Here is a 25,221-nt window from a genome sequence, read left to right on the forward strand (position 1 = left end):
TAAATTTTACATAAAAAAAAAAATGGGACATTTTGCATTAAGAAATGTAAGATTTTACTAATGAAGCCATAAATTTCCCTTGAAAATGTATTAAGTTTTTTTATATATATAAGAATAGTAAGTTTTGCTTGAAAGTTAATAGGATTTGGGAATGATGCAGTAAATTTTACTAAAAAAAGTGACAACATGTGTTATTGAAATCTTATCTAAAAGATGCATTGACAAGGCCTAGGCCAATGCTTTGATTATTTCTGAGTACATGTTTTCAGGTAGGATCCTGCTTTGGTATGGTAACTACTAACTGCTCGTCAGGTAACGACAATATATATTATTAGTTTAGCTGACAAAATACAAAGATTTGACAATACTAATTTGATTAACCAAAGAGCACCTTTACAAGATGTTAGGTTACCACAGTTCATTAGTTCGGCCATTCGACGATAAATAATGGCTTCTTAATGGTCCAGTTTTTTTTTTATTCTTTTTTAAAACTCAGAATATGTTTACAAGTTGTGCCAATTTATGGTTACAAAAAAGATTCTTTTAAATGACAAAAGCTGACTAGTTTTACGAGTTTTGGCCATTAAAATTACAACGTTAGCTGATGATTAATTATTTTCTCAAGGACTGGACCTTACATGGTAAATCATTTTCTCAAGGACAGGCCATTAAAATTACAATGTTGGCTGATGATTAATTCCACACACTGCTTTCAATTTTGAGCTCTCATGCATAATAATAAATAGTAGAATTAAACATTTATGGTCAAAATTTTCACTTTTCTCTTTTTTCACATACTTTCACTATTACCTTGATCTACATCTAAGAGAAACTTTTTACAACCTTCTCCAAATTACGGGCTAACATTTTTTTTCTACCCTTTAGTATTTCTGATGAGCTGATGGTTATTGGACTAATTAAGTCATCATCTTTGTTGTTCGCCTTCACACTTCACCCCACCTGAAGAAGAGGGTGCGTGCTTAAACGCTCCAGGTCGGCAGAAATCTCTAGCACAGTTGTCAAGAAACAACCAAGCATCCACAAGAATACTACCACAACTCGAGAGAGATCAGATTCAAGAAAAATAGCGACTCTTGCTCATTTTCCTAAGCCATGTTCTGCATGAAGTTGAGTTAACGAGGATTGAAGTAGAGGGTCATTTAATTGAAGAATAGCTAGTTTGGAGAGAATTGAAGGAGGGAGTGCAGCAATGGCAGCCCTTCGGCTCCTCCTCTTGTTTTTAGTGATGACTGCAGGATGTCGTGGGATCTTCTCCAACACGGATCCTCACGATGGTAATGTACTAGTCTCGTGTTGCATGCTTTTCAGAGAATATCACAGCATTTCTTATCCAATTTGATTACATCGGATTGCACTTTTGGTTGGACTGCTTTATTGATACACTCTGCGTCCAAATCCAATACTTTTGTTGGTGTAGTGGACTAGCCTCATTCATTCTTCATGAAAAATGTCATTTTGTAGCTTTTACATTTAACATCGATTTGAACTATAATATATATCAAGAACACAACTACTAGCTTGTAGTAGAGTTTATAAACAAATAAATTATTAGTTTTCTTGAAGTTCAAATTTGGGCAGGAAGATGCATTTAGCCGAGTTGGATAAAAAATTTTCAAGCTTTGAATCAGCCAGGGTCTTTGAAACACATGACAGCATCATATGTAGCTATTCTTATGGGATTATGGTCTATATGTATGAAAAGAGTTTTTTTCAGTTTGGGAAAGGGGGGAGGGAAAGTAGGAAAGAGTTATTAGCTACATATTCTATGCTTTCCATTTCTTAGATTGGATCAAGAAAAATGGTTGAGTTGGGGCGTAGGGAAAGAGAAATCATGTTCCTTGATTTTTGCTTCTTTGTTGCTTATCGCATGAGTACTTTAGTGACAGTATAAACCACAAAGTTGAGAAAAGGTTGACCTTAGAGTTCCAACTAAAGTCCGGAACTAATGAATCAACTCTGGAATTCCATGATCATGGTAAATAGTTGTCTCTGGATTACTTTGAGATTAAGCTAATGGTAATGAAACCAATGAATGAAAGAACTACCAGGCCACAACTTTATGCCAAAAAGGGAAAATGAAAAAAGGCATCGTAGGAACCTCATTTTTTCACCTTTCCTGCTCCAGTAACCTATGTAAAGACAATTTGAAGTTTTTCATCACTTAATTTTCTGCCAGTTTTTCCCCCATCCAGTTGGCCCAAACAGATCCAATTTTTGGCAGCCTATTAATTCTTGCTAGTATGTACTCTTCGTTAATGGAGTCTCATAAATGTACCATCTCTTTGATTACGTAGTTTCTATGCTTGCAAAGTCCTTTTGATCTTAAGTGGATACAGATTCTTCTTCTTTTTTATTTATCTCAAGTGTATTCAAATTCTTGCAGTTACTGTTCTTCTGTCTTTGAAAGATCAGTGGCAAAACACACCACCAAGTTGGGGCAAGTCAGATGATCCTTGTGGATTTCCTTGGGAAGGAGTCTCCTGTAACAACAACTCAAGAGTCACTGATTTGTAAGTAGTTCGTCTACTCTTTCAGGCTATCACGAATTCATGATGGTATTCCCTTTGAGGTCTCTTGATAGCCTGAAAAATCTATGCCTGTAGCCTCACACTGTGCATTGATACTTCAGGAGATTATCAGCTATGGGACTATCAGGTAAACTCAGTGGTGATATTGGAGGACTCACTGAATTGACGTCCATGTAAGTTTCTCTCGCTATTTCAGCTGGTCAAGCACAAAATTTTACAAAGTTTTTAACTTTGCATTCATTCAATTCACGTTTCTAAATATTGTTTCAGGGATCTGTCATTCAACCGAGGTCTCACTGGTCCACTCTCTCCACGAATAGGAGACTTGCAAAATTTGAGTATATTGTAATCGATCTGACAAAATCCTACATCAAATTTTGATCCCTGGAAACTATTTCCAGGAACATATTTATGAAGGAAGTATTTTTTTTAATCAATATTTTCGCCTATGTTGCTCAGAATCCTCACTGGATGTAGCTTCAATGGAAATATACCAAGTGAACTAGGGAATCTTGCACAATTGTCCTTCCTGTAAGTATCTTGAGACAACAGCACGAAAACATGGCATTATACATGGACTTATATGAGGATTTGCTGATCTCAATTAAATCTCTGCTTCATCTTCCATGACAGGGCACTTAACTTAAATAACTTCACTGGAGAGATACCACCATCGCTGGGAAAGCTTTCCAACTTATCCTGTCTTGATATAGCAGATAATCAGTTGACAGGATCAATACCTATTTCATCATCTCTGACTGAAACACCAGGATTGGACCTCCTAAAAAAGGCAAAACACTTGTGAGTACAATTCCCTTTTTAACTCAGTCATTCCTGTCCAATTTTCTTCAGGGATAAGAGTTTGATCTTTATATCTTTGCAGCCATTTCAACAATAACCAGCTTTCTGGCCAAATTCCAGGCACACTTTTCAGCTCAGAAATGGTACTTATACATGTGTAAGTTTACCATTGGATACAATCAGTATTCAGGTCTGATTTATGACCTTTTTCCTTTTTCTTCTTCTTCTTCTTATTGTTTGTCATTCTTTATGGCAGACTGTTTAATGGTAACAACTTGACCGGGGGAATCCCCTCAACATTAGGATATGTTCAGACACTTGAGGTTCTGTGAGTATTCTCAAACTGTTTCATTCGATCTTCCTTTTGGATGGACTGAGTTTTCTTCTTTTTTTTTTTTGGCCTCTCATTCTAACTATTTTCTGGTGTAAATCCTGTAACGGAGAACAGGAGGCTAGATCGAAATGCCCTGATTGGCAATGTCCCATTAAGCTTCCACAATCTCACAAATTTGATGGAATTGTTGGTTCTTCTCGAAATTTGGAGAAGCATTATTTTTTCTTCAATTTTACCATTGGATGCTAAATTGAAATGCCTTCTTTCATACTTTCGTTTTCGTCTAGGCACCTAGAACATAATCAGTTATCAGGTCCATTTCCAGACTTGACCGGAATGAAAGGCCTCAACTACGTGTAAGTGATCGTTGAATAATTTCCACAATCAAATTTTATGCTCCCGATTTTTGTTTGGAAGGTGAACTCTATGCTTTTGTTTCTCTTCACAGGGACTTGAGCAACAACTCTTTTCAAAAATCGCAAGCTCCAGACTGGTTCGGTATATTACGGTCACTAACAACCTTGTGAGTATTATTAAGATACTAATGAGAAGCTTAAGAAGAATTATTCTGTTCATGGATCTATCTTATGCTTCAAAGTTGCAATTCTGTCAGGGTTGCTGAATACGGATCACTTGAGGGAACAGTGCCTCAGAAACTCTTCGCTTTACCCCAAATTCAACAAGTGTATGTTTGAATCAGCACGCTTTGACCAGTAAAAGCATATTATTTTATCTTTTAAAAGATAAAGGTAATACGATTATACCGATTCATTTCATGTCAACACTTTTACAGCAAACTGAGAAACAATGCATTTAACGAGACACCGGGTATGGGCAGCGCCATTGGTCAGCAACTTAAAGTTGTTGATTTGGAGAACAATGAAATAACCTCAGCTGCTCTTGGTTCTGGTTATGACAATACACCGATGTGAGACAATATTATATTAACCTTTTTTTATGCCAAGAAACAACTTTCCATCTTTTTGTCCAACTAGCGTTCATGTCTGCGATCCATGTTAAAACAGATTGCTAGCAGGAAACCCAGTCTGCAGCGAATTTCTTGCAAAGACCAGTTACTGTGAGGATAAGCAACCACTTCCACCCTATTCTACGAGCCTGGCTAATTGTGCAAGCAAATCCTGCCCCGCTGATAAGAAACTCAGTCCACAGAGTTGTGAATGTGCTCATCCATATGAGGGAATAATGTACTTCAGAGCACCATCCTTCAGGGAGTTGTCTAATCATACTCTATTTTGGCAGTTGGAAATGAGCCTGTGGACGAAGTTAAACCTTACTCCTGGCTCAGTTTCTCTGCAGAACCCCTTCTTCAATGTTGACGACTTGCTTCAGGTGCATTTGGCATTTTTTCCATCCGTAGGAGAGTATTTCAATAGGTCAGAGGTCCAGAGGATGGGGTTTGCTTTAAATTATTACATTTTCATGCCTCCAGAGCAATTTGGGTCCTACTACTTCAGGCCATTTCCTTACACTTTCGGTGGTATAAGAGGCTAATAATTTGTCTAACTGTCATTTGTTTTTGAATTCATGAATGAACAAACTACTAACAAAAGAGGTGTTGCAGCTGAACGTAGAAATGCCATAAGCAAAACAATTGTTACAGCGATAGCTGCTTGCAGCGTCATTCTGGGATTGTTGCTCATTTGCCTAGGCATCTATGCTGTCCGCCAAAAGAGACGGGCTGAAAGAGCTGTTGAATTAAGTAAACCATTTGGTATGACCTGTTTGCTACAGCTTATTACTCTTTATTATGTTTATGAATGTGCTATAACTGAAACATGTTGACCAGCATCTTGGGCTCCAAGTCGCAAAAACAGTGGGGGAGCACCACAACTAAAAGGAGCTCGTTGGTTTTCTTACGATGAGCTGAAGAAATCAACTAATAACTTTTCTGAGAAAAATGAGATCGGTTCTGGTGGCTATGGCAAGGTATGCTGTCATATATTTTGATTTTGCATCTAAAAATTTTCTTCAGTTTCAACTCAGTTGCATTTCTGGATTCTTAGGTCTATAGAGGGATGCTCCCAAGTGGACTATTTGTTGCTATCAAAAGATCACAACAAGGCTCCAAGCAAGGTGGACATGAATTCAAAACTGAAATTGAGTTGCTGTCACGAGTTCATCACAAGAACCTCGTTGGCTTGGTTGGATTCTGTTTTGAACAAGGTGAACAGATGTTGGTATATGAGTTTATGCCTAACGGAACTCTGAGGGAGAGTTTATCAGGTACGTTTGCTTTCATGTCACCAGATTATACTACGCAGGAAGATTACTGACTGAAATTTTCCTCGATGGCACGGATACAAGATGTAGAAGATAAACAACCAAATGGTTTTTTTGTTCAATGCATGCCTGCACTTGAAACAGACTATATTGACTGAAGCATTATCACTGGGATTCACTCACTTGAAACAGACTATGTTGACTGCATTCTTTTTTTTTACTTTTAATTCTGGTAACTTGATCAGGTTTTTACAAAATCTAATCACTCACTTGCATGCCTCAACATTTCTACACCTTCTTCCTAAATTATATTTCAACTCATAGGATGTCTGAACCTCTGGATATCTTTGTACAAAGTGTGTCATTAGCTTATATTCCAAATAGTGTATGCCGCTTTCATAAATCCAAATTGGACCCAAACTATAGAAAATGAGATGTCAGCATTGTGAAAAAAAAATGACACATGACCTTTGTTTCACTACCAAAAGGAAATAAGATTGTGAGGTGCAAATGAGTATTCTTAATCAAGTACAAAGCTGATGGATTAATCGACTGATATAAGGTGCGACTTGTGGTGAAGGCGGTACATATAGACATATGGCATTGATTCAAGAAACTTTCTTACCAGTGGCAAAATTGGACACCATTAGAGTTTTATTGTCCCTCGCAGCCTATCTAGATTGGCCGTTTCATCAGTTCAATGTAAAATATTCATTTTTACATAGTGATTTTAAGAAAGATGTGTATATGGATATTTCACCTAAGTATTCCACAACTCTAAAGACAAACATTATGTGCCGATTGCATAGAGCTTTGAGGACTTAAATAGTCACTGTGTACTTGATTTGGCCAATTTACTTTGGCTATAATAAAATACGATTTTCATAGAGTAATGTATGCCACACCTTATTTTTGAAACATAGGCTTGAGAAAGAGACAGCACCGATTATCTATGTCGATAACATGATTATCACAGGTAATGACATAAAGGAGATTTCTAAGCTACAAGACAAATTATTAGCTGAGTTTGAAATTTAGAGTTTGGAAAGTCAAATATTTGTAGGCATTAAAATGGCAAGATCAAAGCAGAGCTTCTTCCTATCTCAATGGAAGTTTGTACTCGATCTTTTGTAGGACTACTAGATTGCAACTTAGTAGACACGTCGATTATCTAGAACTACAAACTCAGAGATTATCTTGATCAAATGCTGACTGACAAAGAAAGATATTAAATATTAGTTGGTAGGCTAATTTATCTATCACATACTTATCCAACAGTATAACATATGTTAGTATTGTCAGCTGATTCATGCATTCTCTTAGTGGTAGGCATATGAAAACTATGATCAGGATCATTCAATATTTAAAGGGTTCATCTGGGAAAGGACTTCTATTTTCTAAGAATAATCATCTCAAAATTGAAAGCAATACAATGCCAATTGGTCGGGAGACCATACTGATCAAAAATCCACTTCAGACTACTTTACCTTAATGGGTGACAATTTAGTTACATGGAGAAGTAAGAGACAGAAGGTGGTGGATTTATCTAGTGTAGAAGCTAAGTTCAGAGGGATGACCAAAGGGGTGCGTAAACTTCTTTGGCTTAAGAAGCTGCTTACTGGTATACGGCATGCTCAAACTTCTGAAATAGATTTGTTTCATGATAACAAAACAACCATTGACATTTCTCAGAATCTAGTTTAACATGACCAACTAAACATGTAAAGGTTGATCAGCACTTCATTAGACAAAATCTTAAAGATAAGGTGACACTGTTTCCGTTTGCCAAGTCTGAAGATCAACTGACTAATGTACTCACAAAGCTGTGCCAATTAAAAACTTCTACAACTCATTTAGCAAGTTGAGCATGTATGATATCTATACACCAATTTGAGGGGGAGTGTTGGAGCGAGTTGATCTATTTTTGAATTTAAACTTTTTATCAACTAGAGATTAGATAAGGATCGAATAGATTAATTACCATTTTGAATGTTTCATTGTACTTTATCTTAGTGTAAACCTATAGCTAAAGTGCGAAATAATGAAGATATTTTCCCAATTTTCCTTCTTTTAATCTTAAACCGAAAGAAATTGACTTAGTTACCATTGAAATCAACCCTTAATACGTAAATCAGGAAATTTTGAGAATTTTAACCCCATATCAGGAAATGACCACTAAGAAAAACTTCTGTCTCAGACATGCCTAACTTGGCAGCTTGCAGAATTTGATGCATTTTTATTTACATTATAAATGATTTCAGGGAAGAGTGGAATTTATCTAGACTGGAAAATGAGACTTCGAGCTGCACTTGGTTCAGCTAGAGGATTGACTTACTTGCATGAGCTTGCCATCCCTCCTATAATCCACAGAGATATCAACACCAGGAATATTCTCTTGGATGAAAATCTAACAGCTAGGGTTGCAGATTTTGGCTTGTCCAAGCTTGGTTCTGACAGTTCCAATGGCCATGTATCTACTCAAGTTAAAGGCACACCGGTGAGTTTTGATGTCTCTTTAGCTACCTGATCCCATAAAAACTCCTAATCATGTCCATGTTTAGATACATCATCAAAGGTCCTTTCTTTGTCTCTTTTGCCATCGTGAGCAATTAACGATAATCGTTTATACGGGTGCAGGGTTATATTGATCCTGAATATTACATGACCCAAAAATTGACAAACAAAAGTGATGTGTATAGCTTTGGTGTGGTTATGCTTGAGCTGGTAACAGCTAAACTGCCTATTGAGAAGGGGAAGCACATTGTCCACGAAGTGAGAATGGCGATGGACAAGAATGATGAAGAATGCTATGGACTAGGGAACATGATGGATCCAGCAATTCGAAACGCGACCAATCTGGTAGGCTTCGTGAGATTTGTAGATTTGGCAATGCAATGTGTGGAAGAATCAGCAGCAGATCGTCCAACAATGAGTGAACTGGTGAAAGAACTCGAAACAATTATTCTGCAGAATGATGGACTTGATACAAACTCAACATCAGCATCCTCTATCAGCACATCCTCTGCCACAGTTTTTGGCATGACAAAAGGTGCTAAACACCCCTATGATGTGATGCCTAGGTAGGATGTTAACGACAGCTGTAATACCCAAATGTCTAAAGTTGTGAGGCCGAATTAGAAAATCACTTTTAAGTGGGGAAATTTTATAATTATAACAAGAACATGAGGGCCAAAAAGGAAAATGCCTATGTCTATCTCATTCCACCGCCAAACTCCCTTATGATTCTTTCATTCTTGTCTGAAGCATCAGGAAATAAGGAGATACGAGAGGACTTGGAGAACAGTGGAGAGAGCTTGCCATCTACCGATTTCAGTCGACTCTGAGGTACAGAGCCAACTCTTCTTAAGTTTCATGAGTTGAAAATTAAAGATAATGCTGTAGAATCTGGATGGTTTTCTTGAATATAGTAATTGCAGGTTGCCGGAAATGAGATTGGACAGATACAAAGTAGTTTTGTTGGATAATTTTCTATGTATGTTGTTGCTAGCTTGTAACCAGGTACCTGATATACACATACTGTATATGCGAAATTATGAAGATTTCATAATGTTAAATACCTAGAACACCTTGAGTTTCACCAAATCCGTAGCTATCAGTCACCTTTGCGCAGCCTTAAAAAATTGATCATAACTTGGTGTAGAAAAGTCCAAATTAAGTGCCGTCAGCTGCAATGGAAACTAGACTCATAGATCTTTCAAATACCATAAATTCAAGCTCTGATTCACCTCCTGTCAGCACCAGTCATTGCACGAAATTGACTGAAAACTGCAACCTGCGCAGAACAGTCCTGGAAATACCTTGAATTGAGGTCTAATTTAAAGCACTTTACAGCTTGAAACGCTGAATGATGTCTTCTGGAGATATTTAGTACTTCGAGTGTAGTTTCTAGCGGCACCAAATTTGTAGCGGTTCGACATATATAGCCTGAGTTTTGTGTATTTAACCTAAGACTGCAATTGCTGAAATTCCTTCGTATCTCTATAATTTTTAAAACGTCTTAGCAAAAGATTTTGTTCGCTAATTGTTATGGAAAACGTATTTTATTATATTAACTTAGATTGAGCATATGTACTTGTTTGATGATTGGGTGTCTTTGAATTATTGCAACGCATATACATAAGAGGTAAGAGGCGCAAGTTTGGGAAATGGAACAAGAAACGCACCCAATGGTCACTTGGCCCCCCAACTAACACATAAAAGGGAGTCATGAGTCATCATGTACCAAAATTTGTGCGGGCTATTATTCATTTAGCCATTTGCTCTTTCTTCCATTGCAATCAAGTTTTTTCGTCTAAGTAATTTAAACACTTTCTCTTACAAATTAAATTAGCATTATTTATGAGTATTTTATTTCTTGTACTTTTTTTTTTTTGGGTAAGTTTTGTTTCTTGTACTTGTCTTGCTTACGTGTTAAAATCTAGTCCGTGAATAATTATCTAATGATCAAAATTATTGTAGTCTTTTCTTTGAATGCTTACAAGGTGTTCAGTTAATTTTCTTGAATGAACACAGATCATACCTTGTCAATAAAATTTGGAACACTTTGACTTTGGAAGCATCTTTTTAACTTCATGTTGAGTGTGAGCTTATAACTTGAGAACTTCGGTGAATTTCAATTGTGATCACCATGATAAAACATAGAGATAGAAGTAAGGACTAACCAATTTCCTTTCCATATTTTTTTTTTTTTGGGCCAAACTTTAGAGTAATTGGTGCCATACTGCTATTGGACACTTTAACTTTGCATTCATTTCTTTGGAACTTCCAAGAAGCTATCTTTCCCATGAATGTTGAAACAACCCGTGTAAGTGGCGTGTAATCTCATTGATTTTTCAAGTCTTCAAGTGTGCTGAAACCGCTCATGCTACGATACTTCATTCATCAATTTACATTTTTTTGATACATGAAGATGTTGTTTGCTCAATGGCTGTTGGCCTACACATGACTATTATTTTGTAACATTTTATACTATTTTATTGTTTTGGACTATTAGTGCAGTTTTGTTGGCGTTTCATTAGTAATTTTCACCGAAAATGTTAAAATGGTCAGATGGATTAAAACATATCACAGCACATTAATAAGTAGATTGTGACACGAGCACAATATGAAACTTATATATATCATGTATGCATTTGTAATCATTTTGATACAAAATGATACAAACACGAAAACAACACAAAAAATTAAACTCTCTATACCTATCTAATTTCCTTGTACGCTCCTCAATATTCACCACAGTATTTAAAACTCAAAATATTCATATATCTCAAATTCTTCATATTGAACCCTTTACTATTCTCGAACAATTGTATTATTTTGTTTCTAAATCCAATAAAAGAGCAAGCATAGATTTTAAAATTATTCTTTTTTTCAGTTGCACATATGGAGTGTGGTTTAATATTCACTAGTAAGCGTAGAAGCTATTCAAACTTACGCAGCTCTAATTTATGCACAACTCCAAAGTTTTTAACTATCCTTATATTGTTTGGATAACACTTAATAGGCTACAATTAGTACGTACGTCCCTGAAAGATCAGCTTAGCAACTTTAGAAGGATTAATTGCTTTTTTTTTTTTTTTGTCATAGTGGCACATGTCTAGCCTACTCTTACTCCTAGGGGGCGGGGGAAGGGGAGGAATTTACTCAATGGGAGCAGTGTGTTTGAAAATCGGACCGGATCAACCGGTTCGACCGGTTGAACCGCGAACCGGCCATGGTATCGATTCGGTTCTATGTTAGAGTTGACTTTGTCAGAAATTGATCAAAACCAATCAACTCGTGAAAATCGCTGAACCGGATTGAACCGGGGATTTCCGATTTTCAAGCTTCCCCTTTTTCTAAAAAAAAAAGTTTTGCAAAATGCAACTATCAAGATTCAAAATCAAGACCTTTGTAATAGAATACCAATGTAGTAACCATTGCACCATCACATCTTATTAGCTTTTTTTGATAACTTATTTATATAAAACAAACACCCATATTTCTTTTTTTCATTTTTTTTTACAAAATCTCATTCTCTCATGAATCTTTCTTTCTTTTGTCACTCCCTTTTTAATCAAACCTCTTTAGTTTTAATTTAGTGATGTTTTCTTCCATCTTTTAATTTTGTTTTTGTCCATTAAATTAAAAAAAAGTTAACAAAGAATTATTTTTCTTTAACACAAATTATTTAATGTCACAACCACTCACTTTTATCTCATTTTTTGTTTCTTATCAAGTTTACATTTCTATTTTCAATTTTCTTGACTTCCTTCAAACTCCAAACTTCTTTTTTTAAAATTGCAATCTCTAAATCTCAAAAACGTAAATTAAAATTTAAGTTCACAATGCCTAAATTCTCATAAACGTGAATTTTGTATAATTTCAAAATATTGTGATATTTTTGGGTTGGATTTAAGATTTTTTTGGTAGATATAATTGAAATTGAAATGAAATTTATTTGTTTCAACTTATAATTTAAAATTTTTATTTTTGAAAATCTAAGTTATTCAAAAATAGTAAACTTTTCATCATATAAAGTTTTAAATTAATCCATTGCATGTCTTATTTTGTGCATATATATTTATATAAATTATTTTTAAAAAAATTCATTGAACTAGGGTCGAACCGGTCCGATAGATTGAACCTCGACCCTTTCACTTCGCCGCTTCAATTGACAGTCCGAGTTTTAAGACATTAGATAAGAGTCAAGGATTTGAATCCTTGACCTCCCGCTCCACAATTAATGTGATGGCCAACTCCTCTGGAGGGAGTTGGTTTAGAAGGTTTAATTGCTTACTAAGAGAAAATGTGCGAGTGTCAGGTCTTTGATGAAGTGAACGCGTAGTCATGCTTGTCTATACAAAAGGAATAGCTTTTTACTGATGATAGAAATAGACCGTAGAGGGAGTCTTCCTCTACTGTGAAGGCAAACTTTCAATTTCAATTCCTAAATTCTTGGATGTGTATTAAGTGATATATCTTTTGATTGTGCAAATTCAGCGCAGGATATTCCTCCTACTACACAGTACTTATAATATAAAAATTTTGTTTGAAGAAACAATAAGCTACTATTTCAACCTCCTATGATTTTCACATTTTATCACACTATTCCCTTATTATTTAATAACATCCACTGACTTCCTTGTAATTTTATGTAAAGTAAAAAATAGATGCAAAACACTTATTTACCCAAAAAAATTTTAGAATTACATGTGAAGTATGAACTATTTTTCGTGAAAACCAATTTAGTTTGTAGAGATATTAACCAATTTATACGTTCTCAATTGTGTATATTCTTATAGGCTGCGTTTGGATTGAAAATTTTGACAAAGGATTTTAGTTGTTTAGATTATTTAGGGAATATTTGGATTTATAAATCACCAATTTATCTAGTATTTAAAATATATTTAGATAATTGATAAATTACAAACTCAAACGTCTCTTAAGAAATCTAAAGCAATTTGTATAAAATTTTGTTGACTAAAACAATTAGCTCCACCTTTTATTCTGTATCTTTAGGGCACAAAATAGAAATTCCTTTCCTGTAGGACGTAAAAAGTGATTAGAGGTTTGACATTAGTCATCCTTAGGCCTAGGTAATTTTTTTTTTTTTTTTTTGCTTTTTAAGGTAGGTCAAGGTAAATGTTTGATAAGTAACTTTGAAGTATCTTCATGATCGATAAATCCAGCCTTCGCCAAACAAACAACTTGAGCAAAATTTATTTTTAACTGCCTAAAAAAAAAAGAATATGTTCTTGACGGACCTGATGATGGCATGACAATCTTGAAGAAAATTGGCAATATTGTTCTTGAGATTTCTATGTGGCATTAGGAAATAGGAAAATTGTATTTCTGCTTATAAGGGTGAATTGACGCTAATTTTTTTTTTTTTTAACTCAAGTTGTTTACGAATGCAAATCCTGTTCTTGAATTAAACTAAAAACATGAAATCATGTACCGCGTAGAAAAAAATTGATGGCATCCAAAAAATATATGTGTCAATTATTTTTACAATTTCATATATGTGCCTGTGTATCACTATTCCTCATTTGGAATAGCGATCTTGGTACCAAATTTGATAAGATAATTGGGGCATTTCATCAACTAATTGGGCTTAAAAAGTGCTCCAATTTGTTACTCGTCATTTGCACACTATGTAGCACACGCATCTTAAGATATAGAGATCTTGAGTTTAAATCCCCTTTTCCCTTTCCCTGCTTCTTAAATCCAACTCTTCCTCTATTAGAAAAAATTTAAAAAAAAAAAAGTTTGCACGCGTGTTTCTAAAGTGATCTTACATATACTTTATTACCTGTATAGATTATTGACGGGATTTTGCTATACATACAAGTTAAAAAATCCAAAATACACCCGTTTCACTGCAAGTATACAGGTCAACTAGTAGTTTAGAATATATATCGGGTTGATCCCATGAGGAAAATTGAACAATTACCGGCACTACTAAAGTTTCTCTATTAGTTAGACTATCAATGAATTATAACAAGTAAAACCTACTGAACTTATGCAAAATAACAAATGAAGGATCCTTAGGTTATGGTATCCCTTACTACTCATGCAAGTGCTATATTTGGATCATTGAGTACTACTATCTAGGCTAGTTATGGTGTAATTTTCTTATGCATATGAATCCTACTTTTATAGTGAATCAATTACACTCATAACTAATTCATATCTATTCCCATGGTTATGAAATTAACTACAAGTTCATTTTTTCAATGAAATTACATGAAATTAATCACCAAAACCACATAGGTGCACCTCTACTCTCGTGAGTGTACTCCCTATGTTTAGCACTTATTGAACCAGTGTTAAATCTCAATTTTCATTGCAGAGACAACATCTTAGATAATCACAATTAATGGTAGCAGATTAATCATGATTCAAAGAGTTAAAGTGCTAAATAACTTGCTCAAAATAATGGCATCAAATAGCCAAATAATAAATACTAGTAATCATAGAAAGTTCAACCAAACTTAAGGCATAAACTTTAGAAACACATAATAACATATAAATCCATAACTTGTATATTAACTAAATTTGAAATTAAGTACAAAAGATAAAGAGTTGGAAAGGAACGTAACCCTTGCCACATGAGTTCATCTCCTTGCCTTCTTCATCCTCCAACCTCTTCTTCATCTAGCTAATAAACAAGATGGATGAACTAACTAGCTAACTATCCTATACTATACTAAGCTAACACTCAGAAAATGGAAGAACTACATTTCTGTAGACTCCAAGCTTCTCCCGTCTGTCTCTCCTTCAATCTTGCAATTCTTTTGGCTATATAAAGATAAAAGGTGGTCAAGAAATGAGGTTTACACCTCCCTTTTACAACTGCAAAGTGTTTGTCACATGTTTAGCATTACATGTGACTTATTGGAGGTGAAATCAAGTTCTCCGCGTAAAGAGCAGCCTTTTCTGACCATAATCCAGCCATAAATCCGGCCAAGTTCCGGCCGGATTGCTACAGTGACTTTTTTGTGTAATTTCTGTTCAATTTCCAACTCTGCTTTGATTTTGCCTCAACTTCAACTGAACTTTTTTTATGATAGAAGCTGATTCAACTCTTGACCAAAACATAAAACTTGTAACCCTTTGAGTTAGATTTCCAATGCATCAAGAATCACATCATTTGGATTTGTGTAGGCTGAGAAATAACTGAAATACCCTTGACTACTCAATGCCCTGTTTCAGCTTCGACCAATAGAAATTGGCTACTGTAGTTCGGCTTTTTGACCTGGAAAACCTTCAAACTGGATTTCAATGCCTTCACCAAAGTTGTAGATCTATCTCTGATTTTCAAATTGGTTTAAGAATCATCTCAATCCGATCACTGTAACTCAAGTTATAGCCAAAATACTAAAATGTGTCAAAAATGCACAAAATGCAAGTAAATGTGATAAAAACCTCATTTAATCACTTAAGAACATTTTTCACCAATTATAGCCAAAATGATTCATTTTTTTCCAATAATATAACCAAAGTGACTAAAAATAACATAAAATATCATTCAAATATAACGTAAATTAGTCACTTATCAATTATGCAACAATTTTATGTGGAAGTACTTCTTTTCTTAATTTTGACTAAGGAGGAATCAAGATTTCTGATTAAAAGGGACTAGTCATCTTAAGATCTAGACCAAGCTAGTGTGGGTAATAAATGACTATAAATGATGGGTAATTACGACGTGAATTTTATGTTGGGAATGCCCAAAATCTATTTTTGATATGATTTGCTTAACACTGAAAAAAGACCAACCAATATGGGTTATAATTTATGAATCAATATTAAGGTCCCAATTCATTAACAGTTGAATGGGAATTCTTAGACTTAATTGGCGCAGAGTTTTGGTGAGTGGTAAAATTTGTACTCAAAGAATCAGCTTTGGCATAGTATTTGAAATCTGTTTAACAGTACAGCCTTTGTGGTGCGACCATATTGGTACTTGGAAATTCATAGAAATCTCCTGGACCATTAATGGGAAAATGCTTGTATGCAATTGCCTGGGCAATTAAGACTACTTAAAGAGTATTGGCTAATTTCAATCAATTCTTAATTATCCTACAACAATGACCAAAACTTACCCTAAATCCTTAATTATCACTATTTAATGAAACAACAATAATCAATTAGTTCAATATATTGGGTAAGATGTAGTTAGTACTATAGAAGATTCTACTCGGATGAGATGTAGTAAAAATTTGAGTAGTAGTTTAAGACTTAGCTGGCAATTTAGCTTCTTTTTTTTTTGGGCAATTTGCATCCTTAGAAGAACAAGGGAATCTTTCTCTTTTGGAAAATTTATTTTTCTAATGTATATTTACGTGGACCATGAAGAGTATAACTACATGGAAGCCATGATAGGCAATCCACTAGTTGAACACTATCTATAAACTACCAAGGTCTCTCTTTTTTCTGACTAATTTACTATAGAAAAAGAAAGAACAGTCAATATAAAGTTTCCTCTGAAGGTCTTCTGAACAGAAATTATTGTACTCTATGAATGACATTTAGTTCAATTAGAGATTGGTGCCAAAGAAATGTATAATTATTTTCTATTATCTTCTAACAAGATACTTTAATGGTTAGGTTGAGGTCTCAATATTTAGATATCTTGGATTTTAAACCCCCTTCTCTCCTTGCGATTTTTTAAATTTCATTCCTCCTATGCTAGAATTTAAAACAAAAAAAAAGACCCTTTGAATTGCTATGTCTACAAAAGAATTATTCATTATCAATTACTGGTTTTTGTTCCAATTACAATTTCTTTATGCATAATATTAAGTTTTATAATAGTTTAATTAACATTTTTTATTTCTACATTACTTAGCGCGTTTTCCCTTACGAGCCCACTTTTATTACTTGATCATGCCATTGAATTTTTATTTACAAATGTTTGTAACAATTTTATCTTACACTTTAATGTGTTAAAATAGATTTCATTCAATAAAGGACCATGAAAAAAAATATTTGAAACAATTGCTGTCTAGTATTCCTTTGCAAAAATTTATTTCCAAATAACAGAAATGTTTTGCAGTGCTGTGAAAATTGCTAAAAAAAAAAAATTAAATCAAGTCAACCATCAGACTACTTCTTATATAATATCAGAAACATTCATTTTGATAGTTCTTGAAAACTTTCCCAAAAAATTAGTAGACAAATAAAAGAATGGTATGGCTACTACACATAATGTGTGTCTGTCTTTTCAAGCTTTAAATTGTTCTTCTCAATTGCCCTGATATTGGCCGCAGGAAGAAAAACATGTTCTCAGAACATCTTCCTCAACTTTGTCATGGAACAATTGCCCAAAGACTTTACAAGAAATTTATGTCATTATAAAACTATCACTATTCAGAAATTAAGGATGGTTGAGTTTGACCACCATTGTGTTTAAAAGAACAACTCCATTATTATGGTAGTATGCTGGTAATGCATAGTATGCTGATACATGTTTGTTGAAAAATGGTAGGCAAAACATACTTTTTTCTACACCTGTTATCTAATGATATTATTACGTTTGAATAATCTCAAACTTCTATAATGCCAAGAGTTTCTGGGAAAGAATAGGTGAAGATAAGTGACTTGCAGGTATCCATAAAATCAATACGCGTCTTTGAAACTGAAACTCTTAGAAGAAGCTTGGGCAAAATTTATTCACCATTGGACCTGAAATTAAATCAGAGAACCAACTTGACTGGCTTCGGAGCTTTCACAACAAAAAGTAACTTTGACAGAATACTTCAATGACTTTCTCTATCTCTTTTATCATTTCTTTTTCCGATTTATTGTTCATTAACAAAAAGAAGTCGATTCAAGATATGAGCCTATGAAAGGTTCAACAGCTAGATGATACTCATTAATGAGGGAAGTTAATCCAAAATGACTGAGAGATGGGTAGGCCACTTGGTACCATGACTACTATACTATATATGGTGGAAAAAATTAGAATCTATTAATTGTAGTTTCTTTACATTATATGGCAGTTATTCGTCTCTTCAAGCCTTAATGAGGATAGCAGATAATTCATAGGGATTCTAAGACTTCTGAAAGGATTTAGAATTCATCGCAATTTTAGCAATTACTCATGAAAGGGATGGATGGTTAGATAGGAATTCTGTAGAGTGCTGGTAGCAGCCATCCAAAGAGAACAGGTCCATTTGTGCACAAAATAAAGTGAATGGAGAATATATATGCTACATCAATCTTCAACATATACAAAAATGTGATTGAAGAAGCGCGGGGCTTCCCCGGACCGAGCTGAACTGACGAGCTCGGGGTGTCGATGGGAGAGCTGATCCAAGACCTGCAAAACAACTAAAAGTGATCTCACGGTGGGGGGGCCCGAGGGTTGTCCCCGAGGGCGCTCCGACGGCCAAGTTAGTACTCCGGTGGGTAAGGTTCACGGGAAGTAGCAATGGTCCAGGATAAATTGTCAATAGTGAGCGTACCTTGTACAGTGGATGTGTGTTATTATTTATACCTGGAAGGGAGTCCGACCTCCGCACGACGCGGGACTTGCCCAGTATAGATAGTATCCCGCACTCAGGGGGATTACTCCCGACCTCTTCGGGACGGACCTTCGCCTCCCCTGGGAGCCCTAGTCGGTGCGGCCCAGGGCTGCTGCCAGGGGTCTGGGGGCCAAGGCCCAGCTCGGTTCTTCCTGGGCTGCCGCGTGTCCGGGCCCAGAACGGGGCCTCTGCACTAGCCCCCTAGATTAGGTAGGACTGTCAGGCAGACCTAATCTATCTTCGCCACGTGGGAGGCCAGAACCGCGCACTACCCTGCCGAGGTCACCTCTGGTACAGTGCTGTCACAGGGACGCTGCGCCCACGTCCTTTCAGCTGTCCCACCTCTTCGGTTTTCGTGCCCGCATTAAATGTGTTCACATGAGGGTCGGTTCAAATTCACGCAACCGTTCTCCCTCCACTCTTCCCCCTATAAATAGGGGATGCCAAATACTCATCTGTCCCATTTGCCATTTCCGCTTCTTCTTGTGCATTTCAAGTTATCACTCTCCCTGTGCACCCACATTTCCATTTTCCAGCAACCTCCGGCGTCCTGTGCCCAGATTCCGGCGAGCCTTCAATCCTTCTTCTGCCGTCATCAGTAAGTCCTTTTTGCGATTCATCTTCCCTCTTCGCAGTGTCTCTTTTGCCCTCTGCTACCCCCCACTTTTTATGTCGGATCATTCCTCCTCCTCTGTTGCTGTAGTATCAGTCCGCCGCAGAGCTCCCCGAGTTATCGTTCTTTCCTCGCCTTCACCCTCATCTTCGTCACCATCTTCTCCTCCCCCTCTTTCCCCTTCTTCTGCTTCTAGTCCCAGCTTCCACACCTCTGACCTGCCCGAGCCTACTGACATCATGAGCTCTCCTTCACCCCAGTCTCCTTCATCCCATCCTTTTTCTGCCCGCGCTCTAGAGGAAACGGCTGAGCTCGACGCCTACCTTGAGCAAGAGGCCGCAACCACCTCCTCTCTCCAGTCCCCCCATGACTCCCCTGGCGGGGCCCAGGGCGGAGCTGGGGAGGACAGGGATCCCTCTGAGGGGACCCCTACCTCGGAGCAGGGGGAGGATCCCGAATTCTCCTATGGTTACCCAAACCTACAGGAGGCCACCCTGTCGCCCTAGGACGTGGCCGAGCTGGCCGAGTCGTACTCCATCCCCCCGGCCTTCGAGCCGAGGGCGGCCGGGCCCGACGACCGAGCCTGCCGACCTCCCCCCGGCTTCGTGGCTATCTACAGGGAGCAGCTCATCGCAGGGCTCCGTCTCCCCATTCATCCAGCTCTGACCAATATTCTGACCTACTGGGGCCTCACAATCACCCAATTTCACCCTACCTCCATCAGGATCATCACCGGATTCCTGATTTACTGCCTTCTCTGCGACATCCCCTACTCTCTCTCCCTTTTCCGAGCCGCCTTCATTCTTAAGTCTTCCCTCCCGGGGTGGTACTACTTCTCCCGTCGGGGCCCCCAGACCAAGGGAGGGAAAGGGGCCCAGGAGTTGTTCTTCGGCCTCCCCTCCTCCGTTAAGGATTGGAAGGAGGATTTCTTCTTTGTCCGATCCACACATTTTCCTCCCAATGTGTGGAAGGTTGGGGGGGTCAAGGCCGACCCCTACCCGAAGGACCTGGACTACGAGACCCTCAGCCCGTTGTTGGGCTCCAAGGTGAAGCTCGATGTTACCAGGATCTCTTCCGAGCAGATCTCCGCAGCAGGGCTGATGGGGACGTTGTCCGGATCCTCTGGGGAAGTGGCGACCCCCCAGCCCAAACTCGACACCTGTAACGCTGGCTCCGTCCCTGTCTTTATTCATAGCGTATAAATTTTCCCTTTTTTGCCTTTTACTGTCTTTCGTTCGGCTGACCTGGTGTTCATTTCAGTGAGGAAGCTCTCCCAGCTGCTGGGCGCACCCCTCGAGGAGGTCACTCCCGACCCCCAGCCCGGGGCTGCTCGGGGGGCCCCGGGTGGGGCTTCCACCCCGGGGGGCGGCTCAGCCCCCCAGAAGGAGACATCGCAACCATCCCCCTCCAAGCAGGCCGCCAGCAAAAAGAAGGCGGCCGGACAGAAGAGGGGCAGAGGGGACGAGCCCTCTCAGGCTGGGCAGAAGAAGCTCGCCCTGGTCTCCGCACAGCCTCCTGTTGCGCGGGTCTCCGGGGGACCAGTCCACCTGGGCGTGGGCTCTGCCGAGGAGCAGGTCCAGGAGTCGACTCCCCCGAGCTTGTGGCACTTCCGCCACATAACTCTCCTGAAGCCGGGCCAAGCCCCCACGATGCATGACCCCCGCCACTTCTGCCCGTCCTGGAAACTCTCCATCAACGACCGAGCCCAGTTCCCCGAGGTGGCTCGCGAGCTGATGGTGGGCTCGGTCCTTCCCAGGGACAAGAAGTGGATGGAGCTGGCCAGCCCCCCCGAGCTCTTGGACGCGTATTATACCGCCCAGGCCCAAGTAAGTATCACCCAGGGGTTAATTTCACCCCCGTGCCTGGGTTAAGTGATGTGGCATGCTGACCTGCTTTCTCTCTTTTCCAGTCCAACGCTGCCGGTGCCGCCCTGGCCACCCGCTTCTCTGAGCTGTCTCCCGATCTGGAGAAGCTGCGGAAGAAGAACCTGGAGGCGGAGAGGAAGCTTTCCCAGGCCCTCCAGGAGGCCAGCTCCCTCAAGGCCAAATTAGACAAGGCCGAGAAGGAGCTGGACGCCGCCCAGGTCCAGCTCGCCTCCACCAGGTCGGAGCTCGACCAGGAGAGGGCTGGTGTGGCCAGGCTGAAGGAGGAGCATGCCGTGGAGCTCTCCGGCACCGTCAGCCGAGAGCGGAAGAAGGCTGTTCGGGAGTTCATCTCCTCCGATCAGTTCGAGATGGACATCGCCCTCCTCAACCAGCCCATCCTCCAGGTTGGCTCTACGCGGGCCCAGACCCAGGTGCAGGGCCTCAACCTACCCGGCTTCGACGTGGCGGACTTCAAGGACTACGATCCTGCGGCCGAGGATAGGCTGGACTGGCTCTTTGATGGGTACCGGAAGGGGCATGCCCTGAAGAGCCTGGTCCGCCGAACCGACGTAGGAGCAGACCTAGAGGAGGTTCCTTTGGAGGAGGACGGGTCTCCAGGCAGAGCTGCCGGGAAAGAGCCGGTGGCCTAGGGCGGTAGCCACTCCAGAAACCCTTTCTGTCTTTTTGTACGGATGTGACCATGCTCCAGTTGAAAATGCTCTTGGAGGTCCATCCAGGACGGAAGGGGTTTCCTGCTTCCGGGCTCCTGAATAGCCTTCACCATACGCCTCTCAACATGCTTAAGGTGTACTTTCAGCTTCCACCCCGGTCGGGACACCAGCAGGCAGAACAGACATCAAAGGAGATTACCAGCTCGGAAATTTTACGGTAGATAGTCAGGGCGCTTTGTAATAGATAGGCAGCTCGGAAGCTTTGTAATAGATAGGCTTGCAATGTATACACAAGATTTCCCAGGATTATTTCCTTCTTTCCTCGCCCACTCGCAATGCTATGTGTCGACCTCCGGGGTCGAACACCTCACACCTCACCCCTTGGGGCTGAGTGCTTTAAATGTTAAACGCGTCCTTGCCGACCTCCCAGGTCGAACACTTCACTCCTCATTAAGCGCGTTCGAGCCGACCTCCTGGGTCGAACACTTCACGCTTCATTAAGCGCGTTCGTGCCGACCTCCTGGGTCGAACACTTCACGCTTCATTAATCGCGTTCGTGCCGACCTCCTGGGTCGAACACTTCACGCTTCATTAAGCGCGTTCGAGCCGACCTCCTGGGTCGAACACTTCACACCTCATTAAGCGCGTTCGTGCCGACCTCCTGGGTCGAACACTTCACGCTTCATTAAGCGCGTTCGTGCCGACCTCCTGGGTCGAACACTTCACGCCTCATTAAGCGCGTTCGTGCCGACCTCCTGGGTCGAACACTTCACGCTTCATTAAGCGCGTTCGTGCCGACCTCCTGGGTCTCATTAAGCGCGTTCGAGCCGACCTCCTGGGTCGAACACTTCACGCCTCATTAAGCGCGTTCGTGCCGACCTCCTGGGTCGAACACTTCACGCTTCATTAAGCGCGTTCGTGCCGACCTCCTGGGTCGAACACTTCACGCTTCATTAAGCGCGTTCGTGCCGACCTCCTGGGTCGAACACTTCACGCTTCATCCACTACCCCTAGCCCCCCACTAGGACGTTGAGCGAGGGAATGCTGAATGTGCTAGTGTAAGGTGCAGGTTTGAAAATTGTAAAATGAAACAAGTACAAGTGAAAATTAAAACGAGCTGTAATTTGAATGGAAAAACAAAAATTCAGATTCCAGAGTACAGGCCATTGAACATCCTGGTTTAACCTACGCCACAAACAACCGCAAATTGGAGAAGTGCCAAGTCCGGGGTACTTCAGATCCATCCATCTTAGCGAGCTTGCAATAGCCAGCTTGGCTCGCCTCAAGGACCTTGTAGGGGCCCTCCCACTTTGGGTCGAGCTTGTTGGAGCCGTGTACTCGGCTTATCGAGTTCCTCCTCAGGACGAGGTCTCCTGGCTGGTATTGTATAGTCTTTACTTTGGCGTTGTGATAGCGAGCGAGCTGGCTTTTGTACTTAGCCATTCGGATAGCCGCTTCCTCCCGCCTGACTTCGAGCATGTCCAAGTTGTACCTAAGCTCTTCCTCGTTGGGTGTTGCCACGAAGTTCTGCGTTCTGGGTGAGGGAAGACCAACCTCTGCGGGCACCACAGCCTCTGCTCCGTATGTTAGGGAGAACGGGGTCTCGTGAGTAGCCGTCCTGGGCGTAGTGCGGTAAGCCCAGAGGACACTGGGGAGCTCATCCAGCCAGCTTGATTGGGCGGACTCCAGTCTAGTCTTCAACCCTTGCAGGACAGTTCGGTTAGCGTTCTCCACCTGGCCATTGGCCTGGGGGTGACCAACCGACGTGAAGTGCTGGATGATTCCGAGCTCGGCGCACCAGCTCCGGAAAGGGTTCTCGGCAAACTGGCGGCCGTTGTCAGATATCAGGACATGCGGAATCCCAAACCGGCAAACTATGTTCTTCCAAAAGAATTTCTGGATCGCCTTCCCCGAGATAGAGACCAGGGGCTCCGCTTCCACCCACTTCGTGAAGTAGTCTATGGCTACCACGAGGTGCTCATATCTTCCCGGGGCTCGGGGAAAGGGACCTAGGAGGTCTATCCCCCATTGGGCGAAGGGCCAAGGACTGTGGATGGGGACCATCTCCCGAGCTGGCTGATGGCGCAGCGAAGCGTGCACCTGGCAGGCTCGGCATTTCTGGACCAGATCCGCTGCGTCTTGGAAGACGGAGGGCCAATAGTAGCCCAGAAGGAGGCACTTCTTAGCCAGCATTCGGGACCCCACATGGGCCGCACATATTCCTTCGTGGACTTCGCGCAGGACGTAATCACCTTCTTCGGGTGTGACGCACTTTAGCCAGGGGGACAGGTACGACCTCCTATAGAGGGTTCCCCCGGCGTAGGCGTACTTGGCAGCTCGGAGCTGGATGCGTCGGGCCTCGGCTTTGTTTTCGGGGAGGTCACCCGAGCTGAGGAAATCCACGAGGGGCGTCATCCAGGTGGCCGAGCTGTCTATGGCCAGGACCTGGACCTGATCGATACTTTTCTGCTTTAGCACCTCCACCAATACCTCCTTGCTGAGGTGGGCAAATGAGGAGGACGCCAACTTTGAAAGGGCGTCTGCCCGCTTGTTCTGGGACCTTGGCACCCGCTCGATTTCGAACGTTTCGAACAAAGCCACCGCTTCTCGTACTTTGGCCAGGTACTTCTTCATAACCTCGTCCTTGGCTTCGTACTCCCCAAGGACTTGGAGGACGACGAGCTGTGAGTCGCTCCTGACCTGGATCGCGGTTATTCCCATCTGGTGGGCTATCCGCAATCCTGTGAGCAGGGCCTCGTACTCGGCCTCGTTGTTGGACGCGGGGAAGTCCAATCGGAGGGCGTAGGTCAGTTCTTCCCCGGTAGGTGAAATGAGTAGCAGACCCGCCCCGCTTCCTTCCTTGCTGGAGGCCCCGTCCACGAACAACACCCAGGGCTCCTTCGGCAACCGCTCCTCGTGTTGGGGACTTAGATCGGTTAGATTCAAGCTAGCCCCCTCGGCAAGGAAATCCGCTAAGGCTTGGGCCTTGATGGCTTTGCGGGGTTGATAGCCGATGTCGTGCTCGGCTAGCTCGACAGCCCATTTGGTCATTCTGCCCGAGACCTCGGGCTTGGTGAGTATCTGACGCAAGGGCTGGTCGGTCAGGACTACAA

The 25,221-nt window shown here is 40.7% G+C and overlaps 1 protein-coding gene across 4 annotated transcripts; it reads left to right on the forward strand.

The window, feature by feature from the left end:
* Positions 1-949: 949 nt before the first annotated feature.
* LOC113725607 (leucine-rich repeat receptor protein kinase HPCA1-like) lies at positions 950-9,528 on the forward strand. 4 transcript variants are annotated; one of them, XM_072074599.1, is made up of 20 exons: positions 950-1,295; positions 2,405-2,531; positions 2,651-2,722; positions 2,820-2,894; positions 3,009-3,080; positions 3,183-3,350; positions 3,433-3,507; positions 3,607-3,678; positions 3,799-3,870; positions 3,972-4,040; positions 4,133-4,207; positions 4,298-4,369; positions 4,478-4,612; positions 4,710-5,182; positions 5,267-5,416; positions 5,492-5,631; positions 5,709-5,928; positions 8,187-8,422; positions 8,563-9,005; positions 9,196-9,528. In XM_072074599.1, exons 1-20 carry the CDS (start codon positions 1,211-1,213, stop codon positions 9,200-9,202), a joined length of 2,838 nt encoding a protein of 945 aa, XP_071930700.1. In that variant the 5' UTR covers positions 950-1,210; the 3' UTR covers positions 9,203-9,528. The 4 variants fall into 4 exon arrangements, with proteins under 4 accessions (XP_071930700.1, XP_071930697.1, XP_071930683.1 ...); XM_072074596.1 differs by having other exon boundaries at positions 951-1,295; positions 9,190-9,528; XM_072074582.1 differs by having other exon boundaries at positions 951-1,295; positions 8,563-8,974; positions 9,190-9,528.
* Positions 9,529-25,221: the final 15,693 nt, after the last annotated feature.

Source organism: Coffea arabica, chromosome 1c (assembly GCF_036785885.1).
Source record: "Coffea arabica cultivar ET-39 chromosome 1c, Coffea Arabica ET-39 HiFi, whole genome shotgun sequence".
Classification (NCBI taxonomy): Eukaryota; Viridiplantae; Streptophyta; class Magnoliopsida; order Gentianales; family Rubiaceae; genus Coffea; species Coffea arabica.